This window comes from Bombina bombina, chromosome 6 (genome assembly GCF_027579735.1).
Source record: "Bombina bombina isolate aBomBom1 chromosome 6, aBomBom1.pri, whole genome shotgun sequence".
Taxonomy (NCBI): domain Eukaryota; kingdom Metazoa; phylum Chordata; class Amphibia; order Anura; family Bombinatoridae; genus Bombina; species Bombina bombina.
The window spans coordinates 207,428,220-207,444,826 of NC_069504.1; the positions used below are offsets into that span (position 1 = coordinate 207,428,220).

The following is a 16,607-nucleotide window of genomic DNA, read 5'->3' on the forward strand; positions in this document are numbered from 1 at the left end:
CTTTTAACTGTGCCATTAAGGGGAAATGGATATTGAATAGTTATCAATTTCACCTGTGTAAAGATTGTGATTGTTTTGATAAAAAAAAAAAAAATGGAACATCGCATTATTTCACTATCAACCGAGATTGGATTTGAGGCCTTCGAAAAATATGTATTGTTTTGAGGGCACAGGATACACTCATTTAAGGCCCTTGAATGGTGTTTCTCTTCCTTCCTTTGTTTTGGCCTATTAGGGACACATAAACAAGCTCCTGCAGAAATCAACCACTCACTGTACAGCATGTGCATGTAAGTTTTTTTAATCATGCATAATTAAAAAATTTTTTGAAGAAATACATTTTGATTTAAATGCCCCTTTAATCAGTAGAGACGTTTATTTATCTGTCCCTAACTGACCACTTAAAAGGAGATAACATACAAAAACTGAAACATAATTAAAGTGATCATAAACTTTCTCCTTTGTATAAACAGATCCAGAAAGTTAGTGATATTTTAACTTGTGTTAAATTACTCAGTTGTACTGAAGATATGCTATAACTTACTTTTTAATGTAGCGCTGAAATTCAAATACCCTGCTCTCTGGCCTCCCACTTCAAAAGAAATTTTTATTTTGGTGAGCTCTCCAAACTTCTCTCTAGCTGCAAAAAAAATAAATGTGTGAGTGCAATATAACTAGAGCGTTGATTGGAGAACAGTTCAAATCATTAGCTCACACAAAAAACAAGGTATAGCGCATCTTCATTACAATTTATGGATTAAACTCCATCTAATATTGCTAAAATTCCGGATCTGATTATACAAAGGGGAAAGTTTACTATCACTGTAAATGATGTCTTTTGACTGTAAAACAATGCAAACTGCTCTAAAAAATGGAAGTGTCGAATACCATTAAAACATACAGAGCCAGATTAAGAATGGAGCGCCATCGCTAGTTCAAGGCATATAAATGTTATTGTGTGATTGCAGTGTTTTTTATGCTCAAATCCATATTAGAAGCGGCACGCAAACTCACAGAAATTCACACTCCCCCTACTTTCTATTTGCGTTGTCGGGCGGCAATGTCAGCTCGTTTTACAAGTCGAAAGAAAATGCGATCGCTCAAACACAATCACATTAAATGCTCAAACTTTTTTTGAGACCTAAAGAGTTTGGGCGGTGGCCCCTAAACTACCACACCTTCACATCTCAAACTACCCCTCTACACTATTAACCCCTAAATTGCCACATCCCCACCACAAACTACCCCACATTATAAAATACCCCACTACTCCATTAACCTCTAAAGCCTCACAACCCCAACCACAAAATACCCACTAACATTTAAACCCCCTACCCCCCTTACCTAAGTTAGGAAGTTGCCCCCCAAAAAACTAAACTTACCTGTACAAAAAACAAAACTACTAGTACTTTTAAAATTTAAAACTATAATCTTACCTGAAAAATAAAATAACCTAACTACAGAAAAAACTACCATTACATAATAAAGACAAATTACCAAAAATAAAAAAAACAGTTATGCCTATTCTAAAACCCCACTTAAAAAACTCACCCCAAATTGAAAAACCTATACTAACACTAAACTACAGCAATAGCCCTTAAAAGGGTAATCCCCCCCCCCAAAAAAAGAAGAAAAACAACTACTCTAAACATTAAAAAAGGGCATTTGGCTGGGGATTGTCCTTAGAAAGGCAATTAACTCCATCTTCAGCCCTGTGGCAGTCTTCTTATCTTCATCCAGGTGGTCTTCTTATCTTCATCCATCTTATTATATTTCATCCCGACGTCCTCTTCATGTGGTCACCAGTCACACACTGAACTTTGAATGTGATATACCCTCTTTATATAGTGGTACCCTTGCATTCCTTTTGGCTGATTTTCAGTTTCAAATAGAATCAAAGATTTTTCTATTGGCTCATTTGAATTTGAAATTGAAAATCAGCCAATAGAAATGCAAGAGTACCCCTATTTAAAGGGGGTACATCACATTCAAAATTCAGTGAGCAGCTGGTGACCGCATGTAGAGGACATCAGGGTTGGAAGATAAAAAAATGGATGTAGATATGAAGACCACCGCCAGGATGAAGATGGACCACCAAGGGGATGAAGATGGAGCGCAACCGCCCGTATTCAACCTGGTGAGTACCATCTTTAGGGTTTAGTGATAGGATTTTTTTACATATTTTTATTTTGGGTAGCAAAACAGCTAAATGCCATTCTAAGGGCAGTGCCCAGCCAAATAGTCTTTTCATTGGTTTCTTTTAGATAGCCTTTTATTTGGGAGTTGGGGGCGTTACTTGCAAATTCATATTAGGGTTTTTTAGATATTGAAAAAAGCTCAACAACTTTAGGACAATGCCCTACAAAAGACACTTTTAAGGGCTGTTGCTGTAGTTTTGTGTTAGTATAGGTTTTATAATAGGCATAACTGTTTTTTATTTTTGGTAATTCGTTTTTTCCTGTAAAAGTAGTTTTTTTTTAATGTTCTTTAATGGAATTTTTTTTACAGTAATGTTAGATTATTTTATTTTTCAGTTAAGGTTAGGTTTTTATTTTTCAGGTAAGTTCTTTATTTTATAAGGTAAGGTTAGTTTTTTTTTTATTTTTAAAGCTACTGTTAGGCTTTTTTGTTACAGGTAAGGTTAGTTTTGTATTTTGAGGTAACTTACTGTGGGTTAGGTTATGGGGGTTGGATGTTTTTTTGGGGTGGTGTTGTGGAGTTTTAGGGGTTAATAGAGTAGTGGGATAGTTTGCGGTGAGGGTTGTGGCAGTTTAGGGGTTAATAGTGTAGAGGGGACTTTGCGGTGGGCTATGCAGAGATTTAGGGGTTAATAGTGTATTGGGGACATTGCAGTGGGCTATGTGGGAGCTTAGGGGTTAATAGTGTAGTGGGGACTTTGCAGTGGGCTATGCAGTAGGTTAGGGATTATTAGAGTAGGGGATTTATGGTGATTCAGGTTAGCGTGTGAGTATGGGTGTTGTTTTTTTCCACTTTTCTCTCTCCATTAAAGTCTATGCAGAGTACGTTAACGGTGTTGGAATATACTAACTACTGCTCTTTGCGCACTTTGGGTGAGTGTACAAACAAAAAATATTTACTTTCAACTTGTAATACGTGTGCTACCCGACCCATGCAAAGATCAGAATCTAGCAGAGTTAGCGTGCGAGTGGGAGTGGTAATTACAGATTCAATCGTAATCTAGCCCCTAATTCAGTGAATAATTTGTATTAAATACTATGAATATTACATAAAACACATTACATTCATGTCCTGTTAAACAAGTTGTGTCTTCCATGTGAACTACTGCTCTCAGCACAATAATCTGGGTATTTTTATTTGCTGACTTTTCCAGTTATATTTTATGTTCCCTCAATATATTACATTGAGCATAGGTTTGTCCCTGACGTGAAACAGGAGCTGCTTGGTAAAGGTCAGCTATGGTTGAAGTCACGTTTACAGGGTGAATTCTAACAGATGGGCTGTGACATTTATTTATCATGGCAATAACCTCACAAACACCATATATAAATTGTTTAGACATTCCATGGGGAATTATATAAGCAAAAGCAACAGAATACAGGCAGCTCATAAAACAATATCCACTTCTTCATGGTGTATAATAGTCTTAAAGCCTGGGCCATGTGGATATTTAAAGGGGAATTAAACTCTTTTTTCCCTAAGAAAATATATTAAAAATATATATAATAAAAATATACTCTGGATGCTCCAGTGCTAAAAAAAATACCACATGTTGTTTTTATGGCTGTGAGATGTAGATGTAGGTAATAGAGAAGAAGCCAGTGAGCTTCTGTCTCATGGATGAGTTGAGTACAACGATGGACTTCAAAACAACATATATCTTATTCAATGCTTAATCTGTGTACTTTTATGTGTTGCATAGAATGTAATGCACTTTTTTATGAGAGTGGAGTATGAAAAAGAACAGAGGGGAGCCTCATGTGCAGAAACATCAAACACATATATGAATTTGATACAAAATGAGCCAAATGGCTACTCACATGTTAGTAAAGCACTCTGGTGTGCTAGTGGATGCAGGCTGTAGGATTATAGGGTGTAACAGCTCACCCACAACTGGGAATCCCTGTGTGCTGCAATGAAAATATGAAGCAGAGAAAAAAAAGCACTACATGTGCAGATCAACCAAAGTACCACTAAATGTGATTTATCAGTGCCAAATGGGTACTCACATGCTGTCTAAGCACACCTATGTGCTGGTAGAGGCCGGCTGACAGATTTATACCAGGTGTATCAGCTCACCCAATTATGGTTCTCCCAATGGTCAGGATCCAGGTGCATTTTGATGCTAGTAGTTATACTCCAATAGGTAGTCAGTAGATTATGCCTGATGAAACGACCGTGTGGAGCCGGGAAACGTGTTGTATTCATAGGGGGATATTTGGATACCCCTTTTCCACCACTTGTTTTTGTTTTTAAACCCTTTTTTAATAATATATTTTTTTTAAATTTAAAGTTGAGTGGAAACGCTTTACCTGTTTATATCTACTGACTACCTATTGGAGTATAACTACTAGCACAATCCTGCACCTGGATCCTGACCATTGGGAGAACCATAATTGGGTGAGCTGATACACCTGGTATAAATCTGTCAGCCGGCCTCTACCAGCACATAGGTGTGCTTAGACAGCATGTGAGCACCCATTTGGCACTGATAAATCACATTTAGTGGTACTTTGGTTGACCTGCACAGGTAGTGCTTTATTTTCTCTGCTTCATATTTTCATTGCAGCACACAGGGATTCCCAGTTGTGGGTGAGCTGTTACACCCTATAATCCTACAGCCTGCATCCACTAGCACACCAGAGTGCTTTAGTAACATGTGAGTAGCCATTTGGCTCATTTTGTATCAAATTCATATATGTGTTTGATGTTTCTGCACATGAGGCGCCCCTCTGTTCTTTTTCAGTTTATCCAGGATCAGTCTGTGAGGAGGAGGCAGCCAACATAGGATAATTCATTTTGAGGAGGACTTTCCTATACCAAAGGAGCGCATCCTATTGATTTTGGGACTTTTTGATTTCCATAAATTTGTATGTATGACAAATATATATGATATATTGTTAACTATCAATACCTTTATCCTATTATTTAAGCGCCCCCTTAAATTTCATCTTATCATTTTTATGAGAGTGCATGCCAACCCCCACTGCTTAAATTCACAGAATTTTATATTCTGTACAAAAATACAATAATAGATTTTTCTGTGGTTTTATATTATTGTTATTATAATGTACTTGTAATGTACTAATAAATAATAACAAGATTTGGATATGTAAACTGAAAAAGAAATTATGGCCATGGGCCCTAGAAAGCTTACAATCTAAATACAAATTAGAGAGGACAAAATGTTGATATGGGTGCTTGAAGGGGAGAGGTGGCATACTTAAACCATCCTGGATTTGCACAGTATTATTGACAAGCCTTGCTATAGATCAGATGGTTGCAAAAGAGCAGGGGCAAGGGCTGCACGTTAATACTGGGACGGGGGACCATGTTTGCCCTCTTCTTGATAAATGGGGGCCATTGATGTAAATTTGAAGAAAACAGGAGAAATTGCAAGAACATAGATAGAACTCAGTTTTCCAAGTAAAGATGAATATGATGGGAAGATTTGTAGACCCAAGACTAGCTTTTACCTACGCACAATAGGCCTCCGAAAAAGGGCAGTTTATAGTATTTATTAAGAAGGGGTTGTTGACAAAATAAAAAGCCCCTACTATGTCTAGATAAGAATTATCTTCAAATTTTTACAAATGAGTTTCCTTAGCCATTGTAGTTTGAGTGAGGTCAAAATCCAGGAAATTTGTTAAAGCATGTCAATAATTGTGAGGCAAAATGGAGAATTAGTGATACTTAAAGGGGCTGGGTGGAGTGGTAGTATTTTCATGATTGGTTTACTATTTTGATTGTAAGCATGAGCAAGGAAGACACAAAGGCCTGTGGATAGAGAGGTATTGAAGAGAAATGTTAGGGTGGTAAGGTAGGGAGTGGAGAATAAGAAGTGATGGAAGTGGTGTGTGTTGTTTATTGGTGTCCACTACCTCTCAATGGGCTAGATTACAAGCATTAATTTATTGAGCGCCTGTAAACAGGCAAATTCGCCCGTTTACTGGCCCACAATTAAAAACCAGCCATTACAAGTGCCTGGATAATTCAACTGCGAGCTTCTGTTAGCAATTAGCGCTCCAAAAACTAACCAGAGGTCAGACTTCTGTTTCAATTTTAAAAATATCCCCCAATTGCCCAATTTGGGATTATGTGTTCACTGTAAATATATATGTATGTGCTTACATACATATATATTTATGTGTTAATATGTGTATATACACATATAAACACATACATACATATGCATGTATTCATTTACATATATATTTACACTTTGCTGTCCATTGCTCAACTTGCCCCCTTTGCTGCGTTAGGTTATCTGCCGTGTCTCACAGTGTGAGAATGAGGCTCTTATTGGAGCCTATGGAAGCACACGCTCGTGAGCACAAAGACTCCCTGCAATGTGAATGCGAGATCACGTTCGCATTGCGCCTAACTCCAGCACACATTCGTATTCACTGGTATTACTGATTGGAGTGAAAATATCTCGCTTGTGGAAGCGCAATTTTGTGCTCCACTTGTAATCTAGGCCACTATAAGCCCAATGATCTAAAGCTTTCCACTGTGGCGAGATTATCTAAGAAGTCTGGTCAGAACTGTGATGTCCATCAAATAATTTGTTTATCTCACTATCAATAATCTGTGAAAAAGAATCACAAAAAAGAGGGCGCCTCCTAGTGTAATATTGCTGATTAATTAATGAACATTTGCTTAAGCTACCTTATCTAGGTCAAGGATACAGTTAAGTTATTAGCTCTAAGAGCTATATGATTTTACTTTTTATTTGTTATATATTTGTTGTTTACTAAATATTGTAAAATTACATATATTATTTGGTTTTTATAACAGCGCCCCCTATAGTTGGATACCTAAGTATCTTCAACTGGTTTTTGTATTATCTCACTATGCAGGTTACTGGAGGTAAAGAAGCAACACAAATGCTGCAATATAATGTTTAAAAAAGGCCACAGAAATGTTGCAAGATTTCTCTCCATGTTGAGGAGTTTTTGATTATCATGCCCTATGCATGTCACATAGGGTGAAAGTCAAAGTGGTGATAAAACCCCCAGTGGTTTCCAATGTGAAATTTTAAAGCTGTTATTCAGCTTATTTCAGGGATATAATATTTACTTGTGTTTTATCTACCTTTGAAAGCTTCATAATACCAGTATTAGTAATAAAACCTTAATTTTCAGACTTAAATTACAAAAAACAAAAGGGCAAAATACATAACTGAAGTATAGAGCAAATATTTTATTTCTTTCATATAGGTGGTGAGAGTCCACAATGCATTACTCCTGGGAATTACTCTTCCCTGCTGATAGGAAGAGGCAAATATTCCTAAACCCCAACAGCTCTATAAAACCCCTCCCTCCTCACTGGTAACTCAGTCTGGTCTTTGTCTCTTCTGGAAGAAGGTGAAGAATGAAGTGCATTTGATTCTTCATTGAGAGGGGTTCTCAGATCAAGTTCGGGCACATTTCCCCTCAGAGTGCAGTTGATGATGAAGGGATGTATTTAAAGTATGGGTAGTGGCATATTTTTCATCTGTTGGGATTTAGTCACAAGCCTTCCACAAGTGTCGTAGGGACTTGTCCTTTTCCTCTTTCTGTTGGATCGTCGATATACTCCTATTCCAGATAATCCACTGTTATGCTTCAGCACTGATTTTGGCTTCCAACTGGTTCCCTCCAATTAGGTGCCTATTGGTAAGTACTATGTTTTTATTATTTGGCACTCTTTAAGCCCCTTAGGTTATTTTAACACACACACACACACACACATATATATATATATATTTATATATATATATATATATATATATATATATATATATATATATATATACACACACACACACATACTTTATATAGCCTTGGGGCAGTTATATATATTTTGGTAATTCCCCTTTAAAATATTTTTATCTATTTTTAAACATGCATCAATTTGTCGCTCGCATACATTTTAAACTTGCACTGGTTTTTAGGAGCGTGTACATTTTTAGGTGCACTTCAGGTTTTTTCCTTATGTTACATCAGGTTTGCGCAGGCTCCCCTGGGTGTCCTGCATACCGCCATGTTTCCTTAAACATTTTTAACTTTGCGTGTTTTTTTAAGATCTACTCAGTCACTGAGATATTCTCCAGGGAACAGGTACTTCTTTTTATCCTTCTGCAAGGTATTCTTTATTGGCTTCTAACATTAAAGTGATTGTAAAGTTTTGCAATGTAACACACAGTATATAAAATTGGTCTTAAACACAGGGGCACTTTCATTCATTAAATTTTTTAAAGATGCTTTATTTGTAAAATTATTAAGCTGGATGCCAAAATCTTGGTCTGCTGATATGCTTTCTAAATCCAGGCTTTTATCTCTCTCTTGTCATGGAAAGATGTTGTTTGGTTCTGGTTTAAATTTTATTATCTCTACTGACTGAAGGTAAAGAAGCGTTTCTTCCTCAGGATAAGAAGTCCAAAGGTAAATTTAAAGCTCCTAATCATTTTCATCTGCTTCGTCAGCACAGGGAGAAGAAATCTGTTTCCTTTACTCAGAAACAAGGTTCCTCTGGTTCCCTCTGGAAACCAAGTTCGAACTGCAACAAGTCTAAGCAGTGCAATAATTCTACTCCTTCATCCAAGTCTTCATAAAGGTACGGCCCACAGTCCAGAGGCTCTGGTTGGGGGCCTTTTACAGGAAGCTTGGTTACAGTCTGTTCAGGATCCTTGGGTTATAAATATAGTCTCTCAGGGTTACTGATTTGGTTTTAGAAGAAGGCCTCCCAGGGGAAGTTTTGTTCTGTCTAATGTTCCACGAAATCCTGTGAAGGCTTAGGGGCCAATTTATTAACAGCATATGCTGCCTTCCGTTGTAAGACCACTTCTCCTTAACTCATCTCCACCTCTGAGGTGGTGGACTGCTACAATCCAGATCAGATACGATCGGGATGATTGACACCCTCTGCTACAGGCCAATTGGCCGCGAATGTGAAGGGGGCGGCATTGCACAAACATTTCACAAGAAATGATAAATGCAGATAGTGTATGCTGTTGGCATTTATCGATGTCGGGAGGACATGATTCGTTACAAGGAATAATGTCCCCCGCCATATAAATCGGCCCCTTAGCCTTTGTTTCAGTCAGTTTCAGGCCATGGGGCTGATTTTTCATAGTGTGACATGATCCGCTGTACATGATCCGCCCCGCATCAATAAATGACGACAGCATACGCTGTCAGCATTTATCCTTGCACAAGCATTTCTCATGAAATGCTTGTGCAATGCTGCCCCCTGCACATTCGCGGCCAATTGCTGTCCGCCGCTTCAGTGGTGAATTGCTGTCTGTTAAGACCACTGCTTCTTAACGTACATTTCCGGCGAGCCAGAAAGTACGGGGGTTGATAGCAGCATCTGCTGCTTGATAAATCTACCCCATAGCATCTATGGAAGTTCGGTTCCTCTATTTGAACCGTTAATTCTGGTTTTACTCCAACCTCTTCATTGTTCCGAAGAAGGAGGGAACTTTCAGACCAGTTCTGGATCTAAAGGCTCTGAACAAAATTTCCTACTTTCAAAATGGAGACTATTCTGGCTATTCTACCTTTTGTTTAGCAAGGTTATTTTATATCCACAATAGATTTAAAGGATACTTACCTTTATGTTTCTTTTCACAGGGCATTTTTTAGTTATTTGCTTTACCATTTGGTATGGCTGCAGCTCCTAGAATATTTTGTTTTGAATCAGTATTTCCTAATCTGTACAATATTTTGGTTCAAGCTCCATATTTTCATTTAGCAGAATCTCACATCAGCAGACTGTTGTTGTTCCTTCAACAATATTTTTGGAAAGTAAATATTCAATAGAGTTTGCTGGTTCCCCAGACAAAAGTTGTTTTTCTGGGGATTCAGATAGATTCAGTTTCCATGAGACTTTCATTGACAGATTTAAGAAGGTTTAAGCTAGTGACCGTTTGTCTAATCCTTCAGTCTCTTTTCCCTCTGTGTCTCTTTGTATGGAGGGATTAGGTCTCATGATTGCGGCTTTGGATGCTATTCCGTTTGCTCATTGGATGTTTTCAATCAGATAGTGGAGCTTTGGGTCCTCCCAGAGATAGATCTGATGGCCTCTCTGCAAAACAATAAACTTCCCAGGTACTGTACGAGATCCATAGATTCTCAAACAGTGTTTGTGGATTCTCTGGTGACTCCAAGGTCATTTCAAGTAACCTGTTTTTCCACCTCTGGTTCTTTTGCACAGAGTGGTTGCCAGAAACAAGAGGAGTCATTATTATGTTGGCTCCAGGTGGTCTTACAGAGTTTGGTATGCAAATCTGGTTCAGATTTCCAGTTGCCCTCCTTAGCCTCTTCTTCTGCGTCCAGACCTTCTGACTCAAGTTCTGTTTTTCCATTCAAATCTCAAGTATCTAAACTTGATGGCATGGAGATTGAATGGTTAGTTCTTACAGGCCCGTAAGCCTGTGGCCAAGACGATTTATCATAAGGTCTGGAGGGCTTTTATTTCTTGGTATATAGATCATACATTTAGAGCATTATTTTAGAATTCCTAAGGTTTTGCAGTTTTTGCAGGATGGTTTGGATAAGAGTCTATCTGCCACTTCTTTGAAGGGTCAGAATTCTGCTCTTTCAATTTTGTTCCACAAGAAGATTGCTAATCTTCCTGACATTCATGGTTTTGTTTAGGCTTTGGATAGAATTAACCCTGTTATTAAACTAATTTCTCCTTGGAAAAAAGATTTTGCAGGCTCCTCTATTTGAGCCTATGCATAAGGTGGGCATTAAGCTTCTTTCTTGGAAGGTTATGTTTCTTTTGGCTATCTCTTCTACTAAACAATTCTCAGAGTTATCTGCTCTCCTCCTTATCTTATTTTTTATCAGATTCAGTCAGGATCAAATTTAACTTCTTACCTTAGGTTGTGTCTTCAGACAACACAAGTCAGAACATTGTTGCTATATGTGGAAATTAAAGATACAACCAAAATGTATTTAAATCACAAATTAAACTTCCTTTTTTGTCGCTGCCAGCTCTGGTCTTTCCAATCTCTTGTGTAAATTTAGTACTGCCAAAAGCCACCCAGAAATTGTTGGTAGAGTGTTGAAGTGTTATGTTGACACTAATAAGTATTTCAGACAAACTTCTAGTTTGTTCACTTTTCTAGTTCCAGGAAAGAGCAGAAAACTTCTGCTGCTTCTTTGGCTTCTTGGCTTTTAAGAATGAGGCTTCATTTGACTAAATTTGCAAGGCAGCTACTTGGTCTTCTTTGCATACTTTTACTGAATTTTATCATTTTTATGTTTTTATTTCTTCTGAGGCAGCCTTTGGTAGGAAAGTCCTTCAGGTCATTGTCTCAGATTATTTTGTTTTTGCCTGTCGGTTAGTTTTAATTGCACATAAAAAAAGAAATGAGTTATGCCCTGTTTTTTTGGGGGGTTGTGGATTTAATTTTTCTGTGAAAAAAAGATGTTCTTATATCCCGCTCTTTATTATTCATTAGTCATGGACTCAACATCTTTGGCTAGTTCCCAGGGGTAATAGATAGTGGAATTTCACCACCTGTATGAAAGAAAACATAATTTATACTTACCTAATAAATTAATTTATTTCATGGTGGTGATAGTCCACGAGACCCCACTCTGTTTTTTGGTGTTTATTTGTTTATTTTTTAGCATATCTTTTTTTTCAGCTCCTAATTTTTTATTTTTTTTGCTCTTTTCATACCTCTTTTGCTTGGCTATACATCAGAGTTACCAGTGAGGTGGGAGGGAGTTTATATAGCTATTTGAGTTTGGGAATATTTGCCTCCTAATAGTGGCAGGGAAGAGTAATTCCCAGTAGTAATGGATTGTGGACTCTCACCACCATGGAAGAAATTAATTTATCAGGTAAGCATAAATTATATTTTTTACTACACATAATTAAACATGTTATAGTATCATTCATTTAACAATGTAAAATATTAGAATGTTTGTGCTCTATAAGAATCATCATAAATTGCCAGATTTTGTAAAATAGGTTTCCTCTAAAAAATTCTTTCAAACTGTGTTAACAGTAAGTGTGGTCAAAAGTATTAATCATTTTTTTTTTCTGCTTTTGACTTTAGAGGAAGGTAAAAGATATGGACCAGTTTTTGAAGAGCAGCCAATTGACACCATTTATCCTGAAGAATCTTCAGATGGGAAAGTTTCAATGAACTGCCGAGCCAGAGCCAACCCTCCACCCATTTACAAGTAATGTTAATCGTACATGTTCTTGCTTATTGTTTGGTTGTTCTTACTTTTTATATTTTGTAAAAATTGTGTAACTGTATTTGCATATCAATATTTTGATTTAACAATGGGCTGAGCCTGCAAGTAGAGCTAATATTATCTATGTTAGGCATTACAATTGTAATTAAAGATGGTTGGATGAATAAGCAAAAACAGCTATTTCAGATATAAAATATCTCTCTCCCTCCTACTCCCCACTGGAATATTAATTAGTGCTATTGTCTCCTGTTTACATAGCTTTTCTGCTGAGAAAATGTTTATTTCTCATATTTTCAGTATTGGTGAGGATACAACAGGCATAAGTAGCAAAATAGAGGAAAAGCTTTTTGAAAACAATTAAATACACTCCAGCAGGTAAAATGGACCATTGGGAACACGTTAAAGATAAAACACCTTGAAATTTGTATACAAAATGTTTAGTTATGCATAATGAAACAACTTTGCAAAATACTTTATTTGACCTCCTTTTCATGTAATTTAACTGACTTTAGATAACTTTGAAAAAGGCCCATTTGTAGGCTGAAATCTCCAAAGTAACGGCTCTTTTTTGGTACTCCAGCACAATAACATGACACTGAGGTTATGGTTATTGGCTGGAAAAATGGAGGGGAGGGGGCGACAGTGCTGTTTCATTAGTTATATCATTTTTTTCATGGTTTTTAATTTTATTTTGCCTCTTCATAGAGCAGAGAAAAACTAAGAAGATTTACCTTTGCTATGTTTTTTCTCTCTCATATTTTTTTGACATCGTACTGTCCAATTAATCTTGTATTTTTAAAATGACAGTCTACTCCAGAATTGTTCTTGTTTAAAAAGATAGATAATCCCTTTATTGCCCATTCCCCAGTTTTGCTTAACCAACACGGATATATGAAAGGGTCATGATACCCAAATGTTGAAACACTTGAAAGTGATGCAACATAGTTGTATAAAGCTGGCTAGAAAATATCACCTGAACATCTCTATGTAAAAAATAAAGATATTTTACCTCAAAAGTTCCTCAGTAGCCACATCCCATTGTAAAGGACTTCTAAGCAGCAAATCAGTATGTCTGTCCCGGGACAGCTAAGGGATTGAGCCTCATGCACTCTCATGTTATTTCTCTATTCATTTTAAGGAAGTTTACTTTGAAATCTCATGAGAGTTAAGTCAAAAAAATATTCATGACCTCAGCACTGCTGATGCTGATTGACTGCAGTTCATTTCTTCATTTTTTATTTTTTTTTACCTGCAGCTGGACATCAGCTGAAGTATAACTTTTTACAAAGAACTTGCTCTGCTGAGCTGAGGAGATTGTGAGGTAAAATATCTTACCTTTTTACATAGAGATGCTCAGGTGATATTTTCCTCTCAGCTTTTTACAGTTATACTGCATCAGTTTCAAGTGATTTAGCATATGAGTATTATTTCCCTTCAATACACATTTTACCTCTGTGATTACCTTGTATCTAAGACTCTGAAGACTGCCCCCTTATTTCAGTTCTTTTGACAGACTTGCATTTTAGCCAATCAGTGCTTACTCATTTTAGCACAATTTTATCTATATATGGAACACATGAACTAACGCTGTCTAGCTGTGAAAAACTCTCAAAATGCGCTGAGATAATTCAAGGGATTCGAAATTAGCAAATGAGAATACCTAGATGTAGCTTTCAATAAAGAAAACCAAGGAAAACAAAGCAAATTTGAGGATGAAAGTAAATTGGAAAATTGTTTAGTTTTTACTAGACTGCCCCTTTAAGTGATAATTAATAAAATTTATATATTAAGGGCCAGATTAGTGGCGTGGTATTTAATGCTAAGCTCATATTTGAAATTAAAATGTTTTTGCTTGTGCACTAACATGTTGAGTGCGCAAAAAGCTGAACTTTGAATATCGCAGTAACGTATTCCCCCATAGAAGTCAACGGAGCAAAAAAAAAAAAAAAAAAAGGGAAAAAACGAACACCCTACTTGCGTGAAAGTCCGATTGTATATTCTCAAGTGTGCTAACCGGACATGAAAATATGAATATTTCACATTCCAATGTTCTCACATTCATTCATAAATACATATTTATACATATATCTGATGGTATTATGGTACAATATATATCTATACCTATATATATATATATATATATATATATATATACATACAGTATCTCACAAAAGTGAGTACACCCCTCACATTTTTGTAAATATTTAATTATATCTTTTCATGTGACAACACTGAAGAAATGACACTTTGCTACAATGCAAAGTAGTGAGTGTACAGCCTGTATAACAGTGTAAATTTGCTGTCCCCTTAAAATAACTCAACACACAGCCATTAATGTCTAAACCGTTTGCAACAAAAGTGAGTACACCCCTAAGTGGAAATGTCCAAATTGGACCCAAAGTGTCAATATTTTGTGTGGCCATCATTATTTTTCAGCACTGCCTTAACCTTCTTGGGCATGGTGTTCAACAGAGCTTCACAGGTTGCCACTTCCACTCCTCGGAGCTGTTAGAGACCTTGCGCTCCCCCACATTCCGTTTGAGGATGCCCAATAGGGTTTAGGTCTAGAGACATGCTTGGCCAGTCCATCACCTTTACCCTCAGCTTCTTTAGCAAGGCAGTGGTCGTCTTGGAGGTGTGTTTGGGGTCATCATGTTGGAATACTGCCCTGCGGCCTAGTCTCCGAAGGGAGGGGATCATGCTCTGCTTCAGTATGTCACAGTACATGTTGGCATTCATTGTTCCTTCAATGAACTGTAGCTCCCCAGTGCAGGCAGCACTCATGCAGGCCCAGACCATGACACTCCCACCACCATTCTTGACTATAGGCAAAAAACACTTGTCTTTTATTACTCCTCACCTGGTTGCCGCCACACACGCTTGACACCATCTGAACCAAATAAGTTTATCTTGGTCTCATCGGACCACAGGACATGATTCCAGTAATCCATGTCTTTAGTCTGCTTGTCTTCAGCAAACTGTTTGCAGGCTTTCTTGTGCATCATCTTTAGAAGAGGCTTCCTTCTGGGACAACAGCCATGCAGACTAATTTGATGCAGTGTGCAGCGTATGGTCTGAGCACTGTCAGGCTGACCCCCCCACCCCTTCAACCTCTGCAGCAATGCTGGCAGTACTCATACGTCTATTTCCCAAAGGCAACCTCTGGATATGCTGCTGAGCAAGTGCACTCAACTTCTTTGGTTGTCCATGGCGAGGCCTGTTCTGAGTGGAACCTGTCCTGTGAAACCGCTGTATGGTCTTGCCCACCATGCTGCAGCTCAGTTTCAGGGACTAGGCAATCTTCTTATAGCCTAGGCCATCTTTATGTAGAGCAACAATTCTTTTTTAATTTCCTCAAAGAGTTCTTGCCATGAGCTGCCATGTTGAACTTCCAGTGACCAGTATGAGAGAGTATGAGAGTGATAACACCAGATTTAACAGACCTGCTCCCCATTCACACCTGTAACCTTGTAACACTAATGAGTCACATGACACCAGGGAGGGAAAATGGCTAATTGGACCCAATTTGGACATTTCCACTTAGGGGTGTATTCATTTTTGTTGCCAATGGTTTAGACATTAATAGCTGTGTGTTGAGTTATTTTGAGGGGACAGCAAATTTACACTGTTATACTGGCTGTACACTCACTACTTTACATTGTAGCAAAGTGTCATTTCTTCAGTGTTGTCACATGAAAATATATAATAAAATATTTACAAAAATGTGAGGGGCGTACTCACTGTTGTGATGCGAGGGTCAAGTGACGTCGGCAACTTCTAGGACGCGGCTGGGAACGCCGTAATGGTGAAGGGTTCAGGCTACATTTGCTGTACTTGTTTTGAAAACGGGGGAAACCCCAAAATGTCAATGAAGTATTGGGTACATTTGTATTAAGACCCTGGGAGTGACCTCCTTTCCTATGGACTGTATACAATTTTGCTGAGGTGCACCCAGGGCGACGCATGTTGATTATCTTTCAAGTTTTTCCAGGAGTGCTTCTACCTTTTGGAAATATATATATATATATATATATATATATATATATATATATAATGTAGACAAAGTGCACTCCAAACCTCACTATAAACTGCCTTGGGTGCAGCAAACAATATGTACAGTTCAAAAGAAGAAAGTGCACTCCTAAGGCCAACAGAAATGCTTGTGCAATGTTAAATGCTGACAGAATATGCTGTCAGCATTTA

At 37.5% G+C, this 16,607-nt stretch overlaps 1 protein-coding gene across 1 annotated transcript in view; it reads left to right on the top strand.

Moving 5' to 3' along the window:
- Positions 1-16,607, top strand: part of CNTN1 (contactin 1) — a 542,533-nt gene that overhangs the window by 335,442 nt on the left and 190,484 nt on the right. Inside the window, exon 4 of the mRNA XM_053716725.1 lies at positions 12,260-12,386. Coding sequence (XP_053572700.1) covers positions 12,260-12,386 — 127 coding nt within the window. The remainder of the gene's footprint in view (positions 1-12,259; positions 12,387-16,607) is intronic.